Raw genomic sequence first — 22,139 nt, forward strand, 5'->3', positions numbered from 1 at the left:
GGCGGCCCGATTTGGGGCGAATTGGGGCTGTTTCGGGGCTGATGGGGGGTGTTTCGGGGGGAATTCGGGGCGTTTCGGGCTGTTTCGCTGCGCCGCGGGGCGTTTCGGGGCCAATTCGGGCTGTTTCGGGGGGAATCGGGGGCTGTTTTGGGGAGAATTCGGGCTGTTTCGGGGCGCTCGGGGGGTGACTCCGGCCGTTTTTGGGGCCGATTCCGGGTGTTTCGGGGGTCGCGCCGGGGGGGGTGGGGGGGGCGCGTCCCGTCCCGGGACCCACCGGGTGGGGGGGGGTGAGGCGTTTGGGGGGGGTGTGGGGTGGTGGTGTGTCCCCCCCCCCCACCGGGGTCGCCCCCCCCCCCCCCCCGCGGCCGTTAGTGACGCAGTCGCGACACAACACACCCCCCGCCCCCCCCCCTCCCCACACACACCCCCCCGCCCCCCCCCTCCGCGGGCTGGGGGGGGTGGGGGGGGTCTCGCGCCGGCGCGCGCGCGGGAAAACAGCGGCGGGACCCCCCCACCTCCCCTCCACACACACACCCCCCCCCCCGTTTTCCCACACACCCCCCCCCTCACCCGGTCCATCCCCCCCCCTCCCCCCCCCGCCCATCCTTCCCCCCCCCCCGCCCCCCCCGGGTCACTCACAGCCTCTCCCGTCCCCGCTCGGCGCCGCCGCCATTTTCTTCGCAGCGAAGGAACCCGCGGAGATGGGGGGGGGGGGGGGGGGGGGGGGAAGGGGGGGGGCACTCGAAAGGGGGGGGGGCGGGGGGGGAGAGCGCGTGCGGCGCGGGGGGGGGGATTTTAAGAAGGGGGGGGGGCCCCGAACCGAGACGGAGAGGAAACCCGGAGCGGCCGCTTCGCCCCGCCTCGCCCGCCCCGCCATTGGGCGCGGCGCACGCCGCTCAAAGAGAGGACGGGGCGGTGATTGGTCGGAGGGGTTCGGCTCCCGCCCTCCCCCGCCCCGCGCCACCCGCCCTCCCCGGGGGAGGGGCCGGCGCGCTGGCGGCGGGCGCCGCGATTGGCCGAGAGCGCTGTCGCTCGGGCCGCGCCCCGCCCCGCGCCGCTCCCGCGGGGGAGGGGGCGGGGCCGGCGGAGCGCGCGCGGCCGCCCGTTGGCCGCCGCGCCGGGACGGCGGCTTCTCATTGGCCGCCGGCGCCGCCCGTCACGGCCGCGCTGCGCCGGGCCCCCCCCTCCCTCTCCCGCTCCGCGCTGCGCGAAGGGGTTTGAATCCAACGGCCGTAACGGTCCGCGGCGGCCGCCGCCCCGCCCCGGGGGGGCCGGGACCTCGGGGGGGCCCGCCGGGATCTCGGGCGGCCCTCAGCCGCTCCCTGGGGCCCTCCGGTCCCTCGCGGGGCCCTCAGGTACCTCAGGGGTCCCTCAGCCGCCCCCCGGGCCCTCAGGTTCCCGCCCTGACCGTGCGGTCCCTCAGGGGGCCCTCAGGTACCTCAGGGGTCCCCCCGGCGCTTCAGGGGGCCCGCAGGCGCCCCCCGGCCCCTCAGGGGTCCCTCCGGTCCCTCAGGTTCCCGCCCTCACCCTCTGGCCCCTCAGGGGTCCCCCCCGGTCCCTCGGAAACCCCCCGGGTCCCTCATGGGACCCTTAACTGCCCCTCAGGTACCTCCTGGGACCCTCAGCCGCCCGTCAGGTACCTCCACAGTGTCCCTCAGGGGTCTCTCAGCCGCCCCTCGGGTCCCTCAGGTGCCTCTCGGGACCCTCAGGGGACCCCCCATCGCCCCCCTGGTACCTCACGGGTCCCTCGGGTCCTCCCCGGGTCCCTCAGTGCCTCATGGGGTCCCTCAGCTGCCCCTCAGGTCCTTCAGGGGACCCCAGCCGCCCCCCCAGGTCCCTTGTGGGACCCTCAGCCAGCCCTCAGGTGCCTCCACAGGGACCCCCGGGTCCCTCAGCCACCCCTTGGGGCCCTCAGGGGACCCCAACTGCCCTTCAGGTACCTCACAGGGACCCTCAGGGGTCCCTCACGGGACCCCCAGCCACCCCATGGGTGCCCCAGGGGACCCAAACTGCCCCCCCAGCTCCCTCATGGGGACCCTCAGCCACCCCTCGGGTCCTTCAACTGCCCCTGAGGTTGTCCCCCGGCTCCCTCAGGGGACCCCAACTGCCCCCAGGTCCTTCAGGGGACCCTCAGCCACCCCTCGGGTCTCCCGTGGGACCCCCAGACATGCCCCCGGTGGCCCAAACACCCCTTGGGTGGCTTCTGAGGCCCCCCTGGAGGGTCTCCCTCCCCCCAGCCCCAAGGTGGCCACCCCGGCTGCCCCACGTCCTCCAACTGCCAGCCAGCCTGACCCACAGCTTGGGGTAAGTCTGGTCACCCCCCCCGCCATGGGGGGCCACGGGCACTGGCGCGGCCACTGGGCAGGGCTACTGTGGCCACTTTGTACCATGGCCACCGAGCAGGGCTACCTTGGCAGCCTTGTATCACGTCCACCAAGTGGGGTCACTGTGGCCACCTTGTACCACAGGCACCGTTACGGGCACCAAGCAGGGGCTATTGTGGCCACCTTGTACTGCAGCCACCAAGCAGGGCTACCGTGGCCACCTCATACCACAGCCACTGTATGGGCATTGCGTAGGGCTACTGTGGCCACCTCATAGCGCAGGCACTGTGCCACGGCCACCTTGTAGCATGACCACTGTATACCCACTGTGCAGGGCTACTGTGGCCACCCAGTGCCATGGCCGCCATATGGGCATCACGTAGTGGCCACCTCGTACCTCGGCCACAGTGCAGAGCAACCGTGGCTGCCTCGTGCCATGGGCACCAAGCAGGGCTATTGTGGCCACCTCATACTGCAGCCACCGAGCAGGGCTACCGTGGCCACCTCGTACCATGGGCACTGTGCCATGGCCACCGTGCAGGGCTACCACGGCCACCTGGTGCCACGGCCACCATGTGGGCATCACATAGTGGCCACCGCGTACCGCGACCACGGTGCAGAGTGACCGCGGCCACCTCGTACCGCAGGGCACCGTGCCGTGCCCACCTGGTGCCATGGCCGCCGTGCAGGGCTACCGTGGCCACCGGGTGCCTGGGGGCCGCCTGCCCGCTGCCCCCCCCCCCACCCCGGGGTCTCGTTAATCGCAATAATCGTGTCAGCTCCGGTCCCGATTTAGCCCTAATCCCGCGGGGCCGGCGGCCTCGTTAGCGCCCGGGGATTACGGGGACGCTCACCCCGACACCGGGGGGGTCACACACACACACACACCCCCCAGGGCACCATGGGACATGTAGTCCCCTGGGGGGCCGGGGGGGTTTGAGGGGCTCAGGAGGGGTTTGGGGGAGCTGGGGGGCTCAGGGGGGTTTGGGGAGGGTGGGGGGGTCAGGGGGAGTTTGGGGGGCTCGGGGGGGGGGTTAGGGGGCTCAGGAGGGGCTTTAGGGGTTTGGGGGTGCTGGAGGGGGCAAGGGGAGTTTGGGGGGTTAGGGAGAGCTTGGGGGGGCTCAGGAGGGGTTTGGGGGGGCTGGGGGGCTCAGGGGGGTTTGGGGTGCTGGGGAGTCGGGGGGTGTTGGGGTTTGGGGGCTGGGGGGTCGGAGAGGATTGAGGGTGCTGGAGGGCTTTGGGGGGGCTCAGAAGGGGCTGGGGGGCTCAGGAGCAGTTTGGGGGTACAGGGGGCTCAGGAGGGGCTTTGGGGGGGCTCGGGAGAGTTGGGGGGCTCGGGAGGGTTTTGGGGTGCTGGGGGGCTGAGGGCGGTTTTGGGGGCGCGGGGAGGGCTCGGGAGGGCTTTGGGGGGTCTGAGGGTGCGGGGGGGCCCCGCCCTCGGTGCCAGGAGCCGGTTAAGCCTTTTTGGGGGGGTCTGATACCCCCTGATCCCCCCCACCCCGCTAATCGGGGCTCGGGGGCGATTAGTCCCCCCGAAAGCCGCTTGCCGGGTGGGTAAGCCCAGCTTGGCCAGCGCCCGCCCGCCGGATAAGCCGGGCTCAGCCGCGCTTTGCGGCGTTAGCCCCGATTAGGGGGTTCGGGGCGGGGGGGGCCCGTCCCCATCCGCCCCCCTCCCCTATAAAGGGTCCCCGCGCCCGGCCGCCCCCCTGCCCCGCGCCCCGTCGCCCGCCGTCCCCCCCCAGCCACCCACCGCCATGCAGAAGGCGCGGGATGGGCGGGAGGAGCTCCCCGAGGACTTCTACATCCCCATGGCCCTGGAGACCCCCAACCTGACGGCGCTGAGCCCCTTCCTGGTGCCCCAGACCCACCTGGGCAGCCCCGGGGTCTTCATGGGCATGTCGGCCTTCATGTTCGTGCTGATCGCCCTGGGGGTGCCCATCAACGCCCTCACCATCTTCTGCACCGCCAAGTACAAGAAGCTGCGCTCCCACCTCAACTACATCCTGGTCAACCTGGCCGTCGCCAACCTGCTGGTCATCTGCGTGGGCTCCACCACCGCCTTCTACAGCTTCTCCCAGATGTACTTCGCCCTGGGACCCACCGCCTGCAAGATCGAGGGCTTCGCCGCCACCCTGGGAGGTACCCGGGGGACGCGGGGGACCTCGGGCGGGGGGACCCGGGGCCTGGAGACGTCGGGGGTGGAGACGTTGGGTGTGGGGACATGGGGCACGGAGACGTCGGGAGTGGGGACATCAGGAGTGGAGACGTTGGGTGTGGGGACATGAGGCACGGAGATGTCGGGAGTGGGGACGTTGGGTGTGGGGACGTTGGGTGTGGGGACATGGGGCACGGAGATGTCGGGAGTGGGGACGTTGGGTGTGGGGACGTTGGGTGTGGGGACATGGGGCACGGAGACATCGGGAGTGGGGACGTTGGGTGTGGGGACATGGGGCACGGAGACGTCGGGAGTGGGGACGTTGGGTGTGGGGACATGGGGCACGGAGAGGTCGGGAGTGGGGACGTCGGGAGTGGGGATGTTGGGTGTGGGGCCATGGGGCGAAGGACACAAGCGCGTGGGGACATTGGGTGTGGGGACATTGGACGTGGAGACATTGGGAGTGGGGACGTTGGGTGTGGGGACATGGGGCACGGAGACGTCGGGAGTGGGGACGTTGGGTGTGGGGACATGGGGCACGGAGACGTCGGGAGTGGGGACGTTGGGCGTGGGGACGTTGGGTGTGGGGACATGGGGCATGGAGACGTCGGGAGTGGGGACGTCGGGAGTGGAGACATTGGGAGTGGGGCCATGGGGCAGAAGGACACAAGCGCGTGGGGACATTGGGTGTGGGGACGTTGGACGTGGAGACGTTGGGAGTGGAGACGTTGGGTGTGGGGACAGAAGGCCACGAGGGCTTGGGGACGTTGGGCCTAGAGATGTTGGGTGTGTGGGACGCTGGGTGTGGGGACGTGGGGCATGAAGACGTTGGGCGTGGGGAGGTTGGGTGTGGGGACGTGGGGTGTGTGGGACGTGGGGCAGAGGGACACAAGTGCGTGGGGACGTTGGGAGTGGCGGCGCTGGGTGATGAGACGTTGGGTGTGGGGACGCTGGACGTGGAGACGTTGGGCGTGGGGACACGGGGCGTGAAGGTGTTGGGTGCGGAGACGGGGCCGTGGGGACGTTGGGCGTGGGGACGTGGGGCGTGGGGACACCGGGGCACGGGGACATCGGGCGTGTAGGTCAAGGGGCAGAAGGACACGAGGGCAGGGGGACATTGGCCATGGGGACGTTGGGGACATCAGGCCATGGGGACACCAGGTTGGTGGGGACAGGAGGATGTCGGCCGTTGGGCGCGAGGGACCCGTCGGTGGGTCGCCACGGGAGGCGTGGTGGCCGCGGGGGTGGCATTGTCCCCCCTGTCGTCCCCCCCCAGGCATGGTCAGCCTCTGGTCGCTGGCGGTGGTGGCCTTCGAGCGGTTCCTGGTGATCTGCAAGCCCTTGGGCAACTTCACCTTCCGGGGCAGCCACGCCGTGCTGGGCTGCGCCGTCACCTGGATCTTCGGCCTCGTGGCCTCCGTGCCCCCCCTCTTCGGCTGGAGCAGGTCTGGGGGGGCCGGGGGGGGGACCTGGGGGGGTATGAGGTGTGGGTGCCCCCCAGGTACGTCCCCGGGGGGCTGCAGTGGGGTGTCTTCAGGGATGGGGGGGGTCCTGGGGGTCCGGGGGGGTCTTGGGGGGCTGGTCGGGGGTCCCGGGGGGGTACGAGGGGTGGTTGGGGGTGCCGGGGGGGGTCCTGGGGGGCTGGTTGGGGATCCCGGGGGGGTACGAGGGGTGGTTGGGGGTCCCGGGGGGGGTCCTGGGGGGCTGGTTGGGGGTTCCGGGGGGGTACGAGGGGTGGTTGGGGGTCCCGGGGGGGGTCCTGGGGGGCTGGTTGGGGGTTCCGGGGGGGTACGAGGGGTGGTTGGGGGTCCCGGGGGGGGTCCTGGGGGGCTGGTTGGGGGTCCCGGGGGGGTACGAGGGGTGGTTGGGGGTCCCGGGGGGGGTCCTGGGGGGCTGGTTGGGGGTCCCGGGGGGGTATGAGGTGCCGGTGCCCCCCAGGTCCATCCCCGAGGGGCTGCAGTGCTCCTGCGGGCCGGACTGGTGGGGGGTGGCAGGGGGTTACGGGGGGTCTCCGGGGGTCGGGGGATCCCGGGGGGGCCCCGGGGGGGTCGCGGGGGGGCCCCGGGGGGGTACGAGGTGCCGGTGCCCCCCAGGTCCATCCCCGAGGGGCTGCAGTGCTCCTGCGGGCCGGACTGGTGGGGGGTGGCAGGGGGTTGGGGGGGTCTCCGGGGGTTGGGGGGGCCCCGGGGGGGTCGCGGGGGGGTCCCGGGGGGGTACGAGGTGCCGGTGCCCCCCAGGTACATCCCCGAGGGGCTGCAGTGCTCCTGCGGGCCGGACTGGTACACCTCCAACAACAAGTGGAACAACGAGTCCTACGTCATCTTCCTCTTCTGCTTCTGCTTCGGCGTCCCCCTGGCCATCATCGTCTTCTCCTACGGCCGCCTGCTCCTCACCCTGCGCGCGGTAACCCCCCCGGGACCCCCCCGGGACCCCCCTCCGTCCCCCACCACCCCTCGGGACCTCCCACGACCCACCGGGACCCCCTGGGACCCCCCCCCGTCAGCCCCCCGGGGACCTCCGGGACCCCTCTGAGACCCACCAGAACCCACTGGCGCCCCGTGGAACCTCCCAGACCCCCCCCGGGCCCCCCCCGGGCCCCCCCCAAGCCCCTCTGCACCCCCCAGGACCCCCTGGGTCCTCTAAGGACCCCCTGAGGACACCCCCCACGACCCACCGGCACCTCCAAGGACCCTCTGAGGCTCCCCCCAGGACGCCCACGCGCTCCCCTGGACCCACACGGAGCCCCCAGACCCCCCCCGGACCCCCCAGGACCTCCCCAGCCCCCCCGCGACCCCCCCAGCCCCCCAAGCAGCACACGGGCACGGGCAGTGGGTTTATTGGGGGCACACGGAGCAGGGGGGGCACCCCCGGGGGGGGCAGGGACCCTGCACGGGTGGGTCCTCCCCGGGAACCCACAGGGGTGGTGGTTCCGTGGGGGGGGTCCTATAGGCGTCAGGGGGACCCCATGGACGTGCCCGTCCCTGAGGAGACCCCATGGGGGTGGCCGCCCCTCTGTCCCCTATGGAGGTGACCCCTATGGAGGTGCCCGTCCTTGGGGGACTCCTATGGAGGTGACCCCTATGGAGATGCCCATCCTTGAGGAGACCCCTATGGAGATGGTCACCCCCCATGTCCCCTATGGAGGTGACCCCTATGGAGATGCCCATCCTCGGGGGACCCCTATGGAGGTGGCCACCCCCACGTCCCCTATGGAGGTGACCCCTATGGAGATGCCCATCCTTGAGGAGACCCCTATGGAGGCGGCCACCCCCACGTCCCCTATGGCGGTGACCCCTAGGGAGACGGCCGTTCCTTGGGGCCCCCCGCGCCCCCCGCGGGTGGCAGCCCCCCAAGCGGTGCGTCCCCCCCGCAGGTGGCCAAGCAGCAGGAGCAGTCGGCCACCACGCAGAAGGCGGAGCGGGAGGTGACCAAGATGGTGGTGGTGATGGTGCTGGGCTTCCTGGTGTGCTGGGCGCCCTACTCCGCCTTCGCGCTGTGGGTGGTGACGCACCGCGGGCACCCCTTCGACGTGGGGCTGGCCTCCGTGCCCTCCGTCTTCTCCAAGGCCTCCACCGTCTACAACCCCGTCATCTACGTCTTCATGAACAAGCAGGTGGGGCCGGGGGGGCCATGGGGGGCCGGGGGGCAATGGAGCCGGGGGGGGCCGTGGGGCCATGGCGGGCCGTGGGGCAATGGAGCCGTGGGGGACCATGGAGCGATGGGGGGCTATGGGGCCATGGGGGGCAGCCAGGGGGCGATGGGGGGCCATGGGGTGATGGAGCTATGGGGCGATGGAGCCATGGGGGGCCATGGGGCGATGGGGGGCCATGGGGCGATGGAGCCATGGGGGGCCGTGGGGCCATGGGGGGCCGTGGGGCGATGGAGCCATGGGGGACCATGGGGGGCCATGGGGCCATGGGGGGCAATAGGGGGCCATGGGGGGCCCTGGGGTGATGGGGGGCCATGGGGCGATGGGGCCATGGGGGGCCATGGGGCGATGGGGGGCCCTGGGGTGATGGGGGGCCACGGGGCGATGCAGGGCCATGGGGTGATGGGGCCACAGGGGGCCATGGGGGGCAGCCATGGGGTTGCCATGGGGCAATGGGGCGATGGGGGGCCATGGGGCCATGGGGGGCAGCCATGGGGCCGTGGGGGGTGCCGTGGGGCCATGGGGGGCCATGGGGGGCAGCCATGGGGCCGTGGGGGGTGCCATGGGGCCATGGGGCCATGGGGTTGCCATGGGGCCATGGGGTGCCGTGGGGCCATGGGGTGATGGGGGGCAGCCATGGGGCCATGGGGGTGCTGTGGGGCCATGGGGGGCCATGGGGGGCAGCCGTGGGGCCGGGGGGCCTGTGGGGTGTCGTCACTGGGCCGGGGGGGGCTGGGGTGGCCCAGTGATGCCCAGTAAAACCCAGTGACCCCCCAGTGACGCCCAGTAAGAGCCAGTGACCCCCAGTACTGTCCCAGTGACCCCCCAGTGAGCCCCAGTGACCCCCAGTAAGAGCCAGTGACCCCCAGTAAGTCCCAGTGACCCCCAGTAAGAGCCAGTTACCCCCAGTATTGTCCCAGTGACCCCAGTAAGTCCCAGTAACCCCCAGTAAGAGCCTGGTGACACCCCAGTGACCCCCAGTGACACCCCAGTAAGTCCCAGTGACCCCCCAGTAACGTTCCGGTGACCCCAGTAAGTCCCAGTAACCCCCAGTAAGAGCCCAGTGACCTCCCAGTGACACCCCAGTAACCCCAGTGAGTCCCAGTGACCCCCCAGTAAGAGCCTGGTGACACCCCAGTGACACCCCAGTGACACCCCAGTAAGTCCCAGTGAGCCCCCAGTAACGCTCCAGTGACCCCAGTGAGTCCCAGTAACCCCAGTAAGAACCCAGTGACCCCCAGTAAGAGCCCAGTGACCCCCAGTGACACCCCAGTAACGCTCCAGTGACCCCAGTAAGTCCCAGTAACCCCAGTAAGAGCCCAGTGACCCCCCAGGGACCCCCCAGTAAGAGTGCAGTGACACCCCAGTAAGTCCCAGTAAGAGCCCAGTGACCCCCAGTGACACCCCAGTAAGTCCCAGTAACCCCCAGTAATGCTCCAGTGACCCCAGTGAGTCCCAGTAACCCCCAGTAAGAGCTCAGTGACCCCCCAGTGACACCCCAGTAAGTCCCAGTGACCCCCAGTAACCCCCAGTAAGAGCCTGGTGACAGCTCAGTAAGTCCCAGTAACCCCCAGTAACGCTCCAGTGACCCCAGTAAGAGCCCAGTGACACCCCAGTAACAGCCCAGTCAGTCCCAGTGACCCCCAGTAACCCCAGTAAGTCCCAGTGACCCCAGTAAGAGCCCGGTGCCCCCCCAGTAACGCTCCAGTGACCCCAGTCAGTCCCAGTAACCCCCAGTAAGAGCCCAGTGACCCCCCAGTGACACCCCAGTAAGTCCCAGTGACCCCCCAGTAACGCTCCAGTGACCCCAGTGAGTCCCAGTAACCCCCAGTAAGAGCCCAGTGACCCCCCAGTAAGAGCCCAGTCAGTCCCAGTGACCCCCAGTAACCCCAGTAAGTCCCAGTCCCAGCCCAGTGACACCCCAGTAAGTCCCAGTGACCCCCAGTGACGCTCCAGTGACCCCAGTCAGTCCCGGTGCCCCCCGCGCCCCCGCCGCTGGGGGGGGGTGTGGGTGTGGGTGTGGGTGTGGGCGGGGCCGGCGCGTGCCGTGTGGCGCGGCGCGCGCTGAGGCGGTGCCCCCGCAGTTCCGCTCGTGCCTGCTGAAGCTGCTGTTCTGCGGGCGCAGCCCCTTCGGGGAGGACGAGGACGCGTCGGGCTCCTCCCAGGCCACCCAGGTCTCCTCCGTCTCCTCCAGCCAGGTCTCGCCCGCCTAGCGCCGCCCCCCCCCCCCCCGGCCCCGCCGCCCGGCTGTACATACACCCCCCCCCCCGGCCCCGCCGCCGTGGGGAGGCCCCGCCGCCCCGCTGTACATACACCCCCCCCGGCCCCGCCACCGCCCGCCCCGCGGCGCCCCGCGGCATTAAACGCTGGAGACGCAGCCTCTGCCTCCGCCCCGCCGAGAAACCCGCGCGGGCACCCCACGGACACCCACGGGGCACCCCACGGACACCCACGGGGCACCCCACAGAGACCCACGGGGCACCCCACGGGGCACCCCACAGAGACCCACGGGGCACCCCACGGACACCCACGGGACACCCCACGGACACCCACGGGGCACCCCACAGAGACCCACGGGACACCCCACGGACACCCACGGGGCACCCCACGGGGCACCCCACAGAGACCCACGGGACACCCCACGGACACCCACGGGACACCCCACAGAGACCCACGGGGCACCCCACGGACCCACGGGACACCCCACGGGGCACCCCACAGAGACCCACGGGGCACCCCACGGACACCCACGGGACACCCCACGGGGCACCCCACAGAGACCCACGGGACACCCCACAGAGACCCACGGGGCACCCCACAGAGACCCACGGGACACCCCACGGACACCCACGGGGCACCCCACGGGGCACCCCACAGAGACCCACGGGGCACCCCACGGACACCCACGGGACACCCCACAGAGACCCACGGGGCACCCCACGGACACCCACGGGGCACCCCACGGACACCCCACGGGGCACCCCACAGAGACCCACGGGGCACCCCACGGGACACCCCAGACCCACACGGGACACCCCACGGGGCACCCCACGGACACCCACGGGACACCCCACAGAGACCCACGGGGCACCCCACGGGGCACCCCACGGACACCCCACAGACACCCACGGGACACCCACGGGACACCCCACGGGGCACCCCACGGGACACCCCACAGAGACCCACGGGGCACCCACGGGGCACCCCACAGAGACCCACGGGGCACCCCACAGACACCCACGGGACACCCCACAGAGACCCACGGGGCACCCCACGGGACACCCCAGACCCACACGGGACACCCCACGGGGCACCCCACGGACACCCACGGGACACCCCACAGAGACCCACGGGGCACCCCACGGACCCACGGGGCACCCCACAGAGACCCACGGGGCACCCCACGGACACCCACGGGACACCCCACGGGGCACCCCACGGACACCCCACAGACACCCACGGGACACCCACGGGACACCCCACGGGGCACCCCACGGGACACCCCACAGAGACCCACGGGACACCCCACGGACACCCACAGGGCACCCCACGGGGCACCCCAGACCCACACGGGACACCCCACAGGACACCCCACGGACACCCACGGGACACCCCACGGACCCACGGGGCACCCCACGGGGCACCCCACAGAGACCCATGGGGCACCCCATGGGACACCCCACGGGGCACCCCACGGGGCACCCCAGACCCACACGGGACACCCCACGGGACACCCCACAGACCCACGGGGCACCCCACAGAGACCCACGGGACACCCCAGACCCACACGGGACACACCACAGAACCCCCCTGAACCCCACGGACCCCTGGAGCCCCACGGGACACCCCATGGGACACCCCACAGAGCCCCTCAAAACCCCCCATGGACCCCGTGGAGCCCCCCAGGCCCACACGGGACACCCCACAGAGCCCCACGGGACACCCCAGACCCACACGGGACACCCCACAGAGCCCCCCATGGACCCCGCAGAACCCCCCAGACCCACACGGAGCCCCAAAGAACCCCACGGGACACCCCATGGACCCCACAGGACACCCCAGACCCACACGGGGCACCCCACAGAGACCCACAGGGCACCCCATGGACCCCACGGAACCCCCCAGAACCACACGGGACACCCCACAGAACCCCCCGTGGACCCCACAGGACACCCCAGACCCACACAGAGCCCCACAGAACCCCCCATGGACCCCACGGGACACCCCAGACCCACGTGGGACACCCCACAGAGCCCTATGGGGTACCCCACAGAACCCCGGAGCGCCACGGGGCACCCCATGGAACCCCCCAGGCCCACAGAGAGCCCCCCAGAGCCCCACAGGACACCCCACAGAGACCCACAGAGCCCTATGGGGCACCCCACGGAATCCCCCATGGACCCCACAGAGCCCCACAGACCCACACAGGACACCCCACAGAGCCCTATGGGGCACCCCACAGAGCCCTGGAGCCCCACGGACCCACACAGGACACCCCACAGAGCCCTGGAGCCCCAGGGGGCACCCCACGGAGACCCACAGAATCCCCCATGGACCCCACGGAACCCCACAGACCCACACGGAGCCCCACAGACCCACACAGGACACCTCACAGAGCCCTGTGGGGCACCCCATGGACCCCCCCCAGACTCACACAGGACACCCCACGGAGCCCCACAAAACCCCCCAGACCCACACATTGCCCCACAGAGCCGCCCTGTGCCCTATGGGGCACCCCACAGACCCCATGGACCCCACGGAACCTCCAAGACCCACACAGAGCCCCACAGACCCACATGGGACACCCCACAGAGCCCTGTGGGGCACCCCATGGACCCCCCAGAACCCCCCAGACCCACACATTGCCCCACAGACCCCCGTCCAAGCCCTGTGGGGCACCCCATGGAGCCCCACAGGCCCACACATTGCCCTGTGGAGCCCCTCAGAGTCCCACGGGATGCCCCATGGACCCACAGAGAGCCCCACGGAGCCCCATAGAGCGCCCCAGAGCCCCCCCGAGCCCCAGGGGGCGCCCCATGGCATACCCCGTGGACCCTCTGGAGCCCCATAGGGTGCCACAAGAGCCCCACGGAGCCCCACAGAGCCCCACGGGACACCCCATGGAGCGCCCCCCCCGCCCTCCCCCCAGCTCCCCAGCCCCACACGTCCCCCCCAGCCCCACACATCCCGTCGGGCTGGGGGCCGCGCGGCCGAGTTCTGCCAGTAGTGAGCTTTTTGCCAGCCAAAACAGTTCAGAACTAGCGGAATTCCTGTCGCACGGCCCCACGGCGACCCACGGCGCCCCACAGCCGCCCCACAGCGCCCCACGGTGACCCACGGCCGCCCCACGGCCGCCCCACGGCGGTTCACAGCGTCTCGCCGCAGCGTGCTGTGCCCCGACGGCAGCCCCCGATGCCCCACGGCAGCCCCACAGCGCCCCATAGCACTCCACAGTGCCCCATAGCACCCCATGGCGGCCCCATAGCGCCCCACAGCACCCCATAGCACCGTGCAGCACCCCATGGCAGCCCCATAGCACCCCACAGCAGGCCCGCAGAGGCCCACGGTGTCCCGCGGCAGACCCACAGCACCCCACAGGGATCCGTGGTGACCCCATGCTGCCCCACAGCAGCCCCATAGCACCCCACAGCACCTCACGGCGCCCCATGGCAGCCCCACAGCACCCCACGGCAGCCCCACAGCACCCCGCCTGGTCCCACGGCAGCCCCACGTGGTGGCCAGCGGTGCCCCACAGCACCCCATTGTGCCCCACAGCTCCCCACTGTATCCCACATCACCCTCCTGCTGCCCCACAGCACCCCACACCCCTACAGCCCCACGGCACCCCACAGCCACCCTATGGCACTCGTGACGTCCCCCCTGCCCCACAGCACCCCACAGACACCCTATGGCGCCCGTGACGTGCCCCCAGCCCCACAGCACCCCCACAGAGCCCCACATCCCCCCACAGCAACCCCCCGGCCCCACATCACCCCACAGGCACCTTATGGCACTCGTGACGTCCCCCCTGCCCCACAGCACCCCACATCCCCCCCAAACCTCCCCAGCCCCACAGCAACCCCCCGGCCCCACATCACCCCACAGGCACCCTATGGCACTCGTGACGTCCCCCCTGCCCCACAGCACCCCCCAGCCCCACATCGCCCCCCATTGCCCCCCATTGTCCCACACCCCCAGCCCCCCATCGCCCCACACCCTCAGCCCCACATCACTCACCCACCTCCACGGGCTCCGTCTGCCCCCCCCGGCCGCTGTGGGGCGAGAGACGGGGCCGTGTGTGCGTGTTGGGGGGCACCGACACCCCCCCCTTACGCCGCCCCCCCCAACTCCCGCCCCACATCCCCGCCATGGGGCAGCCCCCCACCCCCCACCCCCATAGTGTGGGTCCGGCACCCCACGGCCGGCGCCCCGCTCTCCCCACGGCCTCCGCGCCCCCTTTTTCCCCGCCGGGGGGGGGGGGGATTAAATTTTCCAGCCCCCCCCGTAATCGGGCTCCCCCGGGGCGACCCGACAATCCCGGGATTAGGGGGGATTAGGGCCGGGGCCGGGGGGCAGCCGTGGGGCGACGGCCCCCGGGGACCCCCCCAGCCCCACAGGGACCCCCGGCCTCGGGCCCCCCCTCCCTAATCCCCCCCCCCCGCCCCCGCCCGGGGCCTAATTGCTAATTAAGGCAATTAGGGCTATTTTTAGGGGTGCTGGGGGGGGGGGTCGGGGGGGGGTCCCTTCCCCCCGTGCCCCACTTGGCCCCACGCCGCGGCCCCCCCGGTGATGTAACCGCCGTGGGGCGGGGGGGGGGGTGGTACCCCGCTATGGGGCAGAAGCGGGGGCCGGTGCCCCGCTATGGGGTGGGAAGGGCCCCAGCACCCTGCCGTGGGGCAGGAGGGGGTCCAGTACCCCGCTATGGGGCAGGAGGGGGTCTGTCACCCCACCGTGGGGCGAGAAGGGGCCTAGTGCTCCTCTATGGGAGGGGCCTCAGTGTCTTGCTATGGGGCGAGAGGGGGGTCAACACCCCGCCATGGGTCAGGAGAGGTCCCAGCGCCCTGCCGTGGGGCAGGGAGGCCCCTGTCCCCCATGCTGTGGGTCAGGCTAGAGTGGGGCGAGGCTGCGAAGCTGCCCCACGCCCTGAGGGCCAGCAATGGACAGAGACAGCCCCATCATGCGGCCCCACATCTGTGGGTCTGGCTGTGGGTCGGGGGGCCCTGCTGTCCCCGCCGTGGGCCCATCCATGGGTCCATCCATGGGTCTGTCCATGGGTCCATAAGTGGGTCAGGCCGTGGGTCTGTAAGTGGGTCACTCTGTGGGTCCATAAGTAGGTCAGTCCATGGGTCAGTCCATGGGTCAGTCCGTGGGTCAGTCTGTGGGTCCGTCTGTGGGTCAGTCTGTGGGTCTGTCTGTGGGTCTGTCTGTGGGTCAGTCCGTGAGCCGCTCTGGGGGTCCTTCCGTGGGTCACTGTGGGTCTGGACATGGGTCTGTAAGTGGGTCAGGCCATGGGTCAGGCCATGGGTCTGTCTGTGGGTCAGTCCATGGGTCAGGCCGTGGGTCAGGCCATGGGCCAGTTCATGGGTCCGCCCGTGGGTCACCATGGGTCCATCCATGGGTCTGTCTGTGGGTCACTCTGTGGGTCCGGCCATGGGTCTGTAAGTGGGTCTGTAAGTGGGTCGCGGTGGGCCTGGCCGTGGGTCCATCCATGGGTCGCTGTGGGTCTGTAAGTGGGTCGCAGTGGGCCCGGCCGTGGGTCGCCGTGGGTCCATCCATGGGTCGCTGTGGGTCTGTAAGTGGGTCGCGGTGGGCCCAGCCATGGGTCGCCGTGGGTCCATCCATGGGTCGCTGTGGGTCTGTAAGTGGGTCGCGGTGGGCCTGGCCGTGGGTTGCTGTGGGTCCATCCATGGGTCACCGTGGGTCTGTAAGTGGGTCACGGTGGGTCTGGCCATGGGTCTGTAAGTGGGTCGCGGTGGGCCCGGCCGTGGGTCGCCGTGGGTCCAGCCATGGGTCTGTAAGTGGGTCGCGGTGGGCCCGGCTGTGGGTCGCTGTGGGTCCAGCCATGGGTCACTGTGGGTCTGTAAGTGGGTCGCGGTGGGCCCGGCCGTGGGTCGCCGTGGGTCCAGCCATGGGTCTGTAAGTGGGTCGTGGTGGGCCCGGCCGTGGGTTGCTGTGGGTCCGTCCATGGGTCACCGTGGGTCTGTAAGTGGGTCGCGGTGGGCCCGGCCATGGGTCGCCGTGGGCCTGGCCGTGGGTCGCTGTGGGTCCGTCCATAGGTCTGTAAGTGGGTTGCCGTGGGTCCGTCCATGGGTCACCGTGGGTCTGTAAGTGGGTCACGGTGGGTCCAGCCGTGGGTCTGTAAGTGGGTCGCGGTGGGCCTGGCTGTGGGTCGCCGTGGGTCCGTCCATGGGTCACCATGGGTCTGTAAGTGGGTCGCGGTGGGCCCGGCCGTGGGTCACTGTGGGTCTGTAAGTGGGTCGTGGTGGGCCTGGCCATGGGTCGCCGTGGGTCCGTCCATGGGTCTGTAAGTGGGTCGCGGTGGGCCCGGCCGTGGGTCGCCGTGGGTCCGTCCATAGGTCTGTAAGTGGGTCGCGGTGGGCCCGGCCGTGGGTCGCCGTGGGTCCGTCCATAGGTCTGTAAGTGGGTCGCGGTGGGCCCGGCCGTGGGTCGCCGTGGGTCCGTCCATAGGTCTGTAAGTGGGTCGCGGTGGGCCCGGCCGTGGGTCGCCGTGGGTCCGTCCATAGGTCTGTAAGTGGGTCGCGGTGGGCCCGGCCGTGGGTCGCCGTGGGTCCGTCCATAGGTCTGTAAGTGGGTCGCGGTGGGCCCGGCTGTGGGTCGCCATGGGTCCAGCCATGGGTCTGTAAGTGGGTCGCGGTGGGCCTGGCCGTGGGTCGCCGTGGGCCCGGCCGTGGGTCGGGGATTATCCCTCACCCCGGCTGCTCGGCCCCGCGGGGGGTGAGGCCGGGCCGGGCCGGGGGGGGCCCCCGGATCCCCAATTAAGGGATCAGGGCCGGGGGGGGGGGGGGGGGGCGTTAATCCCGGGGGGGGGGGGTGCGGGTATAAAGGCATGGGGCGCGCGGGGGCCCCGCTCTCGCTGCCTCTGCCGTGGGGCGGCCATGGCGGGCGCCTGGGAGACGGCGGTGATGGCGGCGCGGCGGCGGCACGAGGACGAGGACACCACGCGCGACAGCGTCTTCACCTACACCAACAGCAACAACACCCGCGGTCAGCCGGGGGGCGGTGGTGCGCGTGGGGCGGCGCGTGGGGCGGCGGCGTCGGCGTCTCTCACCCTCCCGCCCCACAGGTCCCTTCGAGGGCCCCAACTACCACATCGCCCCGCGGTGGGTCTACAACCTGACGTCCCTGTGGATGATCTTCGTGGTGCTGGCCTCCGTCTTCACCAACGGGCTGGTCCTGGTGGCCACCTGGAAGTTCAAGAAGCTGCGGCACCCCCTCAACTGGATCCTGGTGAACCTGGCGGTGGCCGACCTGGGCGAGACCGTCATCGCCAGCACCATCAGCGTCGTCAACCAGATCTCGGGCTACTTCATCCTGGGCCACCCGCTCTGCGTCATCGAGGGCTACACCGTCTCCGCCTGCGGTGGGGCGGGGGGCGGGGATGGCGGGGGGCAGGCGGGGGGCGGGGAAAGGTGTGGGGCAGCGATGGGGGGGTGAAAGGTGTGGGGCGGGGATGGCGGGGAAAGGCGTGGGGTGGGGATCGCGGGGAAAGGCGTGGGGTGGGGATCGCAGGGAAAGGCGTGGGGCAGAGATGGCGGGGAAAGGCGTGGGGCAGCAATGGGGGAGTGAAAGGTGTGGGGTGGGGATGGCGGGGAAAGGTGTGGGGCAGCAATGGGGGGGTGGAAGGTGTGGGGCGGGGAAAGGCGTGGGGCAGCAATGGGGGGGGTGGAAGGCGTGGGGTAGAGATGGCGGGGAAAGGTGTGGGGCAGCAATGGGGGGGGTGGAAGGTGTGGGGCAGGGATGGCGGGGAAAGGTGTGGGGCAGCGATGGGGGGGTGAAAGGTGTGGGGTGGGGATGGCGGGGAAAGGCATGGGGTAGAGATGGCGGGGAAAGGCGTGGGGCAGCAATGGGGGGGGTGGAAGGTGTGGGGCAGGGATGGGGAGTGGGGCCGGGGGTGCTGGGAGGTGTGGGGCGGGGATGGGGAGTGGGGCCGGGGGTGCTGGGAGGTGTGGGGTAGAGATGGTGGGGAAAGGTGTGGGGCAGCAGTGGGGGGGTGAAAGGTGTGGGGCGGGGATGGGGGGGAAAGGCGTGGGGTAGAGATGGCGGGGAAAGGCGTGGGGCAGCAGTGGGGGGGTGGAAGGTGTGGGGCGGGGATGGAGAGTGGGGCTGGGAGGTGTGGGGCAGGGATGGGGGGAGATGAAAGATGTGGGGCGGGGATGGGGGACGGGGACAGGAGCGCAGGGAGATGTGGGGCGGGGATGGGGGGCGCATCCATGGGGCGCTGGGAGCCGTGGGGCAGGGACAGGGGTGCTGGGAGGTGTGGGGCAGGGCTGGGAGCCAGGGGTTGAGCCGCAGTGCAGAGATGTGGGGCAGAGCTGTGGGGGGGAAGCCAAGTGCCGGGCTGGAGGACACACAGGAGCTGTGGGGCTGCACGCCATGGGGCAGCCTGCTATGGGGCTGCACTCCATGGGTCAGCCCGCTATGGGGCCGTGCTCCATGGGGCAGCCCGCTATGGGTCCGTACGCCGTGGGGCAGCCCCCTGACGGCCCGTTGCCCGCAGGCATCACGGCGCTGTGGTCGCTGGCTATGGGGCTGCACTCTGTGGGTCAGCCTGCTATGGGGCTGCACTCCATGGGTCAGCCCGCTATGGGTCCGTGTGCCGTGGGGCAGCCCGCTATGGGGCCGTACGCCGTGGGGCAGCCCCCTGACGGCCCGTTGCCCGCAGGCATCACGGCGCTGTGGTTGCTGGCTATGGGGCTGCACTCCATGGGTCAGCCCGCTATGGGGCCGTGCTCCATGGGTCAGCCCGCTATGGGTCCGTACGCCGTGGGGCAGCCCGCTATGGGGCCGTACGCCGTGGGGCAGCCCCCTGACGGCCCGTTGCCCGCAGGCATCACGGCGCTGTGGTCGCTGGCTATGGGGCTGCACTCGGTGGGGCTGCACTCCGTGGGTCGGCCTGCTATGGGGCCGTGCTCCATGGGTCAGCCCGCTATGGGTCCGTACGCCGTGGGGCAGCCCGCTATGGGTCCGTACGCCGTGGGGCAGCCCCCTGACGGCCCGTTGCCCGCAGGCATCACGGCGCTGTGGTCGCTGGCCATCATCTCCTGGGAGCGCTGGTTCGTCGTCTGCAAACCCTTCGGCAACATCAAGTTCGACGGGAAGCTGGCGGTGGCCGGGATCCTCTTCTCCTGGGTCTGGTCCTGCGCCTGGACCGCGCCCCCCATCTTCGGCTGGAGCAGGTGTGGGGCGGGGAGACGGCACCCCCACACCCCCCCCCCCCCAAAACGCCCCCCTGCCCCCGAGCCTCGCCCCACGCCTGCCCGCCCCCCAGGTACTGGCCCCACGGGCTGAAGACGTCCTGCGGCCCCGACGTGTTCAGCGGCAGCTCGGACCCGGGCGTGCAGTCCTACATGGTGGTGCTCATGGTCACCTGCTGCTTCTTCCCCCTCGCCATCATCGTCCTCTGCTACCTCCAAGTCTGGCTGGCCATCCGGGCGGTGAGACCCCGCCCCACGCCGCGCCCCACGCCGCGCCCCACGGCTCCCCGCACAGCGCCCCGCCGCTCCCCACACAGCGCCCCACGGCTCCCCACACAGCGCCCCGCAGCTCCCCATAGTGCCCCGCGGCTCCCCACGTAGTGCCCCGCGGCTCTGCATAGCGCCCCACGGCACCCCACAGAGCACCCCGCAGCTCCCCATAGTGCCCCACGGCTCCCCATAGTGCCCCACGGCTCCCCACAGAGCACCCCACGGCTCTGCATAGCGCCCCGTGGCTCCCCATCGTGCCCCACGGCTCCCCATAGTGCCCCACGGCTCCCCACAGAGCACCCCACGGCTCTGCATAGCGCCCCGTGGCTCCCCATAGTGCCCCACGGCTCCCCATAGTGCCCCACGGCTCCCCGCACAGCGCCCCACGGCTCTGCATAGCGCCCCACGGCTCCCCACAGAGCGCCCCGCCGCTCTGCATAGCGCCCCACGGCTCCCCATAGTGCCCCACGGCTCTGCATAGCGCCCCACGGCTCCCCATAGTGCCCCATGGCTCCCCGCACAGCGCCCCGCGGCTCCCCATAGTGCCCCACGGCTCTGCATAGCGCCCCGCGGCTCCCCATAGTGCCCCACGGCTCCCCATAGTGCCCCATGGCTCCCCGCACAGCGCCCTGCCGCTCTGCATAGCACCCCACAGCTCCCCATAGTGCCCCACGGCTCCCCACACAGCGCCCCGTGGCTCTGCATAGCGCCCCACAGCTCCCCACACAGCGCCCCACGGCTCCCCATAGTGCCCCACGGCTCCCCATAGTGCCCCACGGCTCCCCACACAGCGCCCCGCAGCTCCCCATAGTGCCCCACAGCTCCCCACAGCTCCCCACAGAGCACCCCATGGCTCCCCACAGAGCACCCCACAGCTCCCCATAGCACCCCATGGAGCCCCTCTCCCCCCATCTCTCCCCATAGCCCCCCCATGGGGCCCATAGACCCCCCTAGACCCCCCCATCTCCCTCCATAGCCCCCCCATGGGGCCCATAGACCCCCCATAGCCCCCCCATGGGGCCCCTCTCCCCCCATCTCTCCCTGTAGCCCCCCCATGGGGCCCATCTCCCCCCATAGCCCCCCCATGGGGCCCATAGACCCCCATAGACCCCCCCATCTCCCCCCATAGCCCCCCCATGGGGCCCATCTCCCCCCATAGACCCCCCCATCTCCCCCCATAGCCCCCCCATGGGGCCCATCTCCCCCCATAGACCCCTTGATGGAGCCCATAGACCCCCGTAGCCCCCCCCATAGCCCCCCCATGGGGCCCATAGACCCCCCCATCTCCCTCCACAGCCCCCCCATGGGGCCCATAGACCCCCCAGACCCCCCCATCTCCCCCCGTAGCCCCCCCATGGGGCCCATAGACTCCCCAGACCCCCCCATCTCCCCCCGTAGCCCCCCCATGGGGCCCATAGACCCCCCAGACCCCCCCATCTCCCCCCGTAGCCCCCCCATGGGGCCCATAGACCCCCCAGACCCCCCCATCTCCCCCCGTAGCCCCCCCATGGGGCCCGTGTCCCCCCCCGCCCCCCCCCGGCGCCCCCCTGAGCCGCGCTGTCCCGGCAGGTGGCGGCGCAGCAGAAGGAGTCGGAGTCGACGCAGAAGGCGGAGAAGGAGGTGTCGCGCATGGTGGTGGTGATGATCGTGGCCTACTGCTTCTGCTGGGGGCCCTACACCATCTTCGCCTGCTTCGCCGCCGCCAACCCCGGCTACGCCTTCCACCCGCTGGCGGCCGCCCTGCCCGCCTACTTCGCCAAGAGCGCCACCATCTACAACCCCATCATCTACGTCTTCATGAACCGCCAGGTGACGGCGGGGGGGGCCGGGCCGGGGGGGGGCCGCGGGGCCGGGGAGCCGGAGGGGGTGCCGGCAGCGCTCCCGAGGGTGACGGCCGTCCCCGTGTCCCCCCCCTGCAGTTCCGCAACTGCATCCTCCAGCTCTTCGGGAAGAAGGTGGACGACGGCTCCGAGGTCTCCACCTCCCGCACCGAGGTCTCCTCCGTCTCCAGCTCCTCCGTCGCCCCCGCCTAGAGACGCCCCCCCCGGCACCCCCCGTCCCCCCACCCCCCACCAATAAAGGCCTCCCGGGACCCGCTCAGCTTCTCGCTGCGCCCCCGCCCCCCCCGGCACCCCCCTCCGGCGCCCCCCGGCGCACCCCCCCGTGGGCCACCCACCTCCCGCCCCCCTCCACAGACGCCCACGGGGGTCCCCGCCCCCCCCCACGGGGGTCCCCCACGTCCCCGCGCCCCCCCCCGGGGGTCCCCCCCCGTTTCCCCCCCGGGAGCCCATGGGGGGGTCACAGAC

General features: G+C 71.5%; 3 protein-coding genes across 4 annotated transcripts; 2 read left to right on the forward strand and 1 right to left on the reverse strand.

The window, feature by feature from the left end:
• The first annotated feature begins 1,226 nt into the window (after positions 1-1,226).
• LOC141736832 (blue-sensitive opsin) lies at positions 1,227-10,657 on the forward strand. Of its 2 annotated transcripts, XM_074571446.1 has the most exons (6): positions 1,227-2,304; positions 4,295-4,463; positions 5,756-5,924; positions 6,717-6,882; positions 7,853-8,092; positions 10,213-10,657. In XM_074571446.1, exons 1-6 carry the CDS (start codon positions 1,582-1,584, stop codon positions 10,339-10,341), a joined length of 1,596 nt encoding a protein of 531 aa, XP_074427547.1. In that variant the 5' UTR covers positions 1,227-1,581; the 3' UTR covers positions 10,342-10,657. The 2 variants fall into 2 exon arrangements, with proteins under 2 accessions (XP_074427547.1, XP_074427548.1); XM_074571447.1 differs by lacking the exon at positions 1,227-2,304 and having other exon boundaries at positions 3,726-4,463.
• Positions 10,658-14,992: 4,335 nt separating this feature from the next.
• On the reverse strand, positions 14,993-17,879 carry LOC141736833 (uncharacterized). Its single transcript, XM_074571448.1, has 2 exons — positions 17,483-17,879; positions 14,993-16,930 (listed from the first exon to the last, which is right to left on the reverse strand). Exon 2 carries the CDS (start codon positions 16,868-16,870, stop codon positions 16,196-16,198), a length of 675 nt encoding a protein of 224 aa, XP_074427549.1. The 5' UTR covers positions 16,871-16,930; positions 17,483-17,879; the 3' UTR covers positions 14,993-16,195.
• Positions 17,245-21,930, forward strand: LOC141736834 (red-sensitive opsin). Its single transcript, XM_074571449.1, has 6 exons — positions 17,245-17,353; positions 17,433-17,729; positions 19,377-19,545; positions 19,638-19,803; positions 21,403-21,642; positions 21,753-21,930. Exons 1-6 carry the CDS (start codon positions 17,245-17,247, stop codon positions 21,864-21,866), a joined length of 1,095 nt encoding a protein of 364 aa, XP_074427550.1. The 3' UTR covers positions 21,867-21,930.
• Positions 21,931-22,139: the final 209 nt, after the last annotated feature.

The sequence above is a fragment of the Larus michahellis genome, unplaced genomic scaffold, assembly GCF_964199755.1.
Source record: "Larus michahellis unplaced genomic scaffold, bLarMic1.1 SCAFFOLD_54, whole genome shotgun sequence".
Taxonomy (NCBI): domain Eukaryota; kingdom Metazoa; phylum Chordata; class Aves; order Charadriiformes; family Laridae; genus Larus; species Larus michahellis.